This window comes from Urocampus carinirostris, chromosome 3, assembly GCF_059441175.1.
Source record: "Urocampus carinirostris isolate Australia breed hairy pipefish chromosome 3, RoL_Ucar_1.0, whole genome shotgun sequence".
NCBI lineage: Eukaryota > Metazoa > Chordata > Actinopteri > Syngnathiformes > Syngnathidae > Urocampus > Urocampus carinirostris.
The window spans coordinates 40,790,975-40,796,974 of NC_142351.1; the positions used below are offsets into that span (position 1 = coordinate 40,790,975).

The 6,000-nt window shown below is 38.5% G+C and overlaps 1 protein-coding gene across 2 annotated transcripts in view; it reads left to right on the plus strand.

Moving 5' to 3' along the window:
- Positions 1-530, plus strand: part of aamp (angio associated migratory cell protein) — a 30,538-nt gene extending 30,008 nt beyond the window's left edge. For both annotated transcript variants that reach the window (XM_088331849.1, XM_088331848.1), the window contains one exon: positions 240-530. In XM_088331849.1, the coding sequence (XP_088187975.1) occupies positions 240-315 (76 nt within the window). In that variant the 3' untranslated portion in view covers positions 316-530. The remainder of the gene's footprint in view (positions 1-239) is intronic.
- Positions 531-6,000: the final 5,470 nt, after the last annotated feature.

Here is a 6,000-nt window from a genome sequence, read left to right on the forward strand (position 1 = left end):
CACTAAAAAAATCGAAAGTGAGCACTAAGCTTTGCAGTGTGAACCCAGCCTTAGACTTCTAGATTATTGAAGCACAAGCAGACACAGGCTGATAGAGGTGGGGTGACTGTTTATCTGAATGCAGAACACAGTGCATAATGAAAATCTGCATAGTAACAAAATTGCAAAACGTATACAAGACAGCGAGGGATTAGTGTATTTTTTTTTCAGCTTCAGCCTGACTTTCTTTGTTCCTTCAGGGAAGCAACAGTTGCTGTTACTGCTTCAGCTGACAGCAAAGCCAAAGTCTTCTTACTTCAAAGGCCTGATCGATAAACAAAGCGGCTTATGAAGAAAAGAAGAAACATTTTCTTTTGTCTTTGCATTTTGAAAATCTCTTTCAAATGAACTTTGTTGAAAAAAATCATTATCATGCGATATAATATGCTATTTTGTGCCATCTCGCTTAGGATGTATTTTAATGTTCTGACTTTAGTCGACAGAAATGAGAATATGATGTGAAAAATACTAAAGCACATTTGTTAAGTGTTTTTTTTTTGCTTTGATTTACTTTTTGAATGTCTCCAATCCATTTAAAAAAAAATCTTTTTATTTAAAGGAACATAGTGTAATATTTATCGCCACCGAGTGTTTAAGAAAACTTAATAAAAAAAATATTTTTTAATAAGCATGGAACACATACCTGCCAAGTACTACGGTTTTGAAGTAATGAGTATGGTTTTCTTGAACCCACTACTACGGTGTTACGGTTGGATCACAAAAACTACGTTTTTTTTTTTTTACAAGTCTTCGGTGCCGTCCGTACACTTTGGATTAGTTTCTATCATATCGTTATGAGTTTTAACGCACAAAAATGCGTTTATCCGAGGAATCAACTCCTTGCCCTGAAGAATTCTCGCGCTGGCGTGATGAGGGGGCCCTATCGTGGATGCAGTGCCGGAGCTAAGGCTAAGCGGCTAGCCGCGTTATAAGTGTTCTGTACTGTCCGTAATCATGGTAAATGAAGAAACGTCAAAGCGTACAGAGAGTGCAGTTTGCTGTGTTTTACGGAAACATGGCTCACGTCTAGCATCTCGGACGCTAACGTGGAGCTACCTGGAGCAACCGGTAGCTACCAGAGCTAACCTCCTCTCTGATTCTCGGCTTAGCGTGTGACGTCATCCACTCCGCTAAACGGAACTCCGGACAGCGAAAAATCTCCATCGGCATACATCGCAGGTAATTGACTATGCAACGTCCTTGACCTGATCGTAGTTACTAGGCTTTTTCACTTTCAAAAGTTGGCAGGTATGGAAATATCAGGTAAAGGTGCCTTTTTGAATACTTGTAGGTCGAGATATTCACATTTGTTTTACATAATACTCAATGAACCTCATCTCATCTAGAGGGAGCTGACATGATTGTTGGCCATCTTGCTGCTAAGGGAACTCCAAAAACCTAGAAGGCTAGGCAAAAACAATGAAAAGAAAAATTGTGCATTTGGGTCACTTAGATTCTCTGTAGTAGGTATTCTTCCTCGTTCTTTGTGGCATTCATTTTTGGTTGCTTAACACAATTCAGTGACACTTAGTGGTCAAATAATATATACTGTCCATTTCACAGAAGATAATTTGATCATCATCAGCGGCTGATTAATACATTGGGACTTTCCAAATTTCAAAGAATAACTGTGATTAGAAGGAGGCATTATACGTGGGCAAGCAACACTTATTGTAAACCCTTTCATGAAAAAGCTGTATTTTGTCAGGATGAATATTCCATTTACATGAATTGTACTTTTTCTAAAATAAAATGATATGTCAAATTTGTAAATGGAATACATTTTAACCTGGGTTATATTTGTCATCTGTCATTTAATTTCATAATAAATCTAGTATTTAAGTTGGAAATGAATTCATGCTTTTTTAATGCATGAAAATATGGCCAAAAATCTCACAAAAAGCCCCCCTAGAACCGATATTGGATTTCATCAGAAGCTTTTAGAATGGTTTGAAAATAAGCACGTAAGTATTGAATAATTTTGGATAATTCCATCTGACCCTTCTGAGCTTCCAACTGCATCTTAAAGGATCATTGTGTATTAATGAGTCTGTCCTAGTTGTAAAAATGCATTGATTAAAATAGATCAATATTGAGTTATATAATCGGCAAGAATACATGAACTATCATATAAACATGCATTTGTTTTTAAATACGTATAGGTCAAAAAAATTTGCATTCATTTTTCACAACATGGGTCTCACCTAGCAGGACCCACCATTGCTCCCTAACTACAAACTTCGACCCAAACGGCAAATAAATGCCCCTTCTCAGATTTATGGATTGAAAGGATTATGCAGTATAAAACAGGCGGTACTTGCCGAAGACACATCACAAGAAATTATGACCCTAGTGGTAAAGGGATCTTATCAACCAACCAAACTGGTAAATCTGTACATTCGTGAGGTGTTTGTTATTTGTAAATACACTGGAGATCTAGCTGTAGGACACAATTTCTAAGGAAGCCAAAAGGGTAGGATTTAATGAGCATATGCTTCTTCCAATTCCGTACATCTTAAGTTAACAATGTTTTGGGATTTTGTTTTATTTTGGTTTGCTCATGTTCAGAATCAAGTTTCCTTCATTCAAAAAGCAGATTGTACAATGTATTTTCAAAAGAACTAAAAGACCAGCAAAACCAAAACGACCTCAAGTACCGCATATACTGACCATTAAGACTACATCGCGCATATAAGCCACCCTTTAAAATGAAATAAATTATTTTATTAAATAAATTCATACCTAGAATATTTATAATACACTTACCTAAACAACAATAAATCATTGATAACGTGGATAGTGAAGTTTAATATACTAGTAAAAAGTTACAATTATAACATTTTTAAACTATCCATCCTCTATCTGCACCGCTTATGCTCAGTAGGGTCGCAGGGGTGCTGTAGCCCACCATCCCCGCTATCTTCAGGCACACTTCAGGGGACACTCTGAACTGGTTGCCAGACAGTCGCATAAAAAAAACAAAAACATCCATCCATTATCTGCACCACTTATCCTTAGTAGGGTCACGGGTGTGCTCAAGCCCAACCAGCTATCTTTGGGCAATAGGCAGGGGACACAATGAACTGGTTGCCAGTAAGTCACAGGGCACACAGAGACAGACAATTCACTCGCTAATTCACACCTAAGGACAATTTGGACCGGCCAATTAACCTGACATGCATGATTTGAAATGTGGGAGGAAACCGGAGTGCCCGGAGAAAACCCACGCAAGCACAGGGAGAACATGCAAACTCCACACAGGAAGGTTTGATCCCATGACCTCAGAACTGTGCGCTGCCCTGCTGCCCATTTACTGTACTTTACAGCAGTGCATTGAGGGCAAATCATACCATACAATTTGGTTATTTTGCAATGATTTCTCTCTTCCACCCAATAGTCACTGTTTTCCACTTTTCCTTACTTTTCTCACTCACATTCTTGTGACCCTATATTATGGGCAAATACAGGATATAAAAAAAAAAAATCACAATAAGATTAGATGTGGTCCCTCTCAAACACAATTAGGATGGCACTGATGGACTGAACAGGATCAAGGGTTTGATCAGGGCATTATCACAATCTACTATTAGGTAGTCTAAGGTTTTTCTTCTCAGCATTATTCTGCCAAGGGAAAGGCACGCAACCCACTGAAAACGGGTCCATGATTTACTTTTGGGTCCTGAACCACCAGGAACATTGACATCTTGCTGCTACCCAAAAACCTCAAAAAGGCTGGGAAAACATTGAGAAGAAAAATGTTGAATTTTGGTCACTTTGAATATATGTAGTTCGTATTGGTTCTCGTGCTATATAGCACTCGTTTTCCATTGCACTTCACTAAACAGCGACATCTAGTGGGCAACCATTACACAATGTTCCTTTAATGTTGACTTTTGATAAGATCTGAACTAAAGCGAGGAGAGACAAGAAGACTCCAGAAGAAGTGGATAATACTTAATTCCCCTTTAATGTCGTAAAAAATTCTTCTTTTGAGAACTTAACTCATTTAAACCTTCGGGTCAATTTAGGTACATCAAATGTGTTTGATTGTTATCAACTCCAAATGATGAGTCGTTCCAACTGAGTAGAACACATCTGCTTTGGTTGTCCGAGTCCTAACCGAATCAGAACTGATCATAAAGATTAGCTTCATTTGATTGATTTCTTTTGGAAGAGTCGGGCAGCCTGGCACCAAAAGTCCCACTTCTAATATTTGAAATGATATCTGAAGAGGGAAACGACTCTCCCTTCCATAGGACTCAGACTAATATCAAACACAGCTTAAATTACATTTCAAATTGTAAATTTATATATTTCTAAGAAGAAATGGCAAATGATTATCAAAAATGCTTAAATAATACATACCTATACACTTTATATGCGGCAGTAGCTCAGGAGGTAAGGCACTCGTCTTCATCAAGAGGTCCCAGGATCGATTCCCGGCATGTTATATGTCCAAGTGTTTGGCCAAGACACAGAATCCCTACCAATAAACAGGTAGTAGCTGACACTGCTATCGGTGTGTGAGTATGTGTGTGAATGGGTAAGTGTGAAGTACATTGAGTTCTTTGGGAGGTCTTCATTGACTTGACTATTTACTATATACATAAAAATGGCAAACATATAAGAAAATGTCAAGTCATGTTTATTTATATAGCCCTTAATCACAAAGAGTCTCAAAGGGCTACGCAGATCATAGATGATTGCAAACCCTGCAGACTATTATTACACCATCCCCTGATCTAAAACCTACATGAGGGCAAGGAAAAAGTCAAAAACCTCAACATGAGGAAAATGAAGAAACCTTGAGAAGGCACCGCAGTCGAGGCAATCCCCCTTCCAGGATGAACAGGCTGCAATGGATTTTGTAATAACAATTGATACACAGATATCATCAATAGGAAATAAATGTCATTCATAAGCTATAGAATATATGAAAAGAAAAATAATAAAACACTTTAATATAGCATTTATCATCATATCTAAGTGTATTCCGTCCTTTATTAGGAAAAACGTTTTGAAAATACTTTAATTTTGAGTGTTTCAGCACCCCCAAAAATGGGCTGGTTACGCCCATGTGCCAGTTGCATCAAATAACCCCTGACATTTTCAGCGGGTGTGTTGCTAGTCTTTACATTTGTTTTGCTAGGAAAATGAGAACTATAATAACTGCACATTTTTAAACATGTTTTGCATCATAATCTGAACAGATAAACCTATAAATTAATGTAAATATCAGAATAATTCAAACTCAAAGGCTTCACTGTAACTGTCGAATGTGATGTTGCCATACAAATGATTGTGATATCAAGTAAGTACAAAGACTTTGAGCTTTGAGTGCACGTTGCGTGGCAGCACAGCGGCTGAGTGGTCATGAGATCGAACCTTCCTGTGTGGAGTTTGCATGCTCTCCCCATACTTGTGTGGGTTTCCTCCGGGCACTCCGGTTTCCTCCCACATTCCAAAAACATGCATGTCAAGTTAATTGACAGGCCCAAAAAATGAGCGAGTGAATTGTCTGTCTCTATGTGCCCTACGACTGCCTGGCAACCAGTTCCGGGTGTCCCTTGCCCACTGCACGAAGATAGCTGGAATGGGCTCCAGCACCCCCGCGACCCTACTGAGGATAAGCGGTGCAGATAATGGATGAATGCCCGTTGCGTGATGGCTGCTTTATAACAAAACCAAAGTGTTCCTCCTCACAATTACGCAGATCTAGGCTTAAAACACACTTGATGGACATTCTGTTATTACTTATATTTTATGTGGATGATGTCTGTGTATTGTCTGTGCAGCCCGCTAAGACTTCTTGTCATTCAGGGCTATACAGATTAACAGGTCTTGACTTGACCCCAAAGATATGGTGTCCTTGCCTTAAGTTTTTTTATTTCACAATGTGGGAAAGAACGATTCTCACAACATTTTTCCCACTACACGACATCATCAAGAAATTATATCACG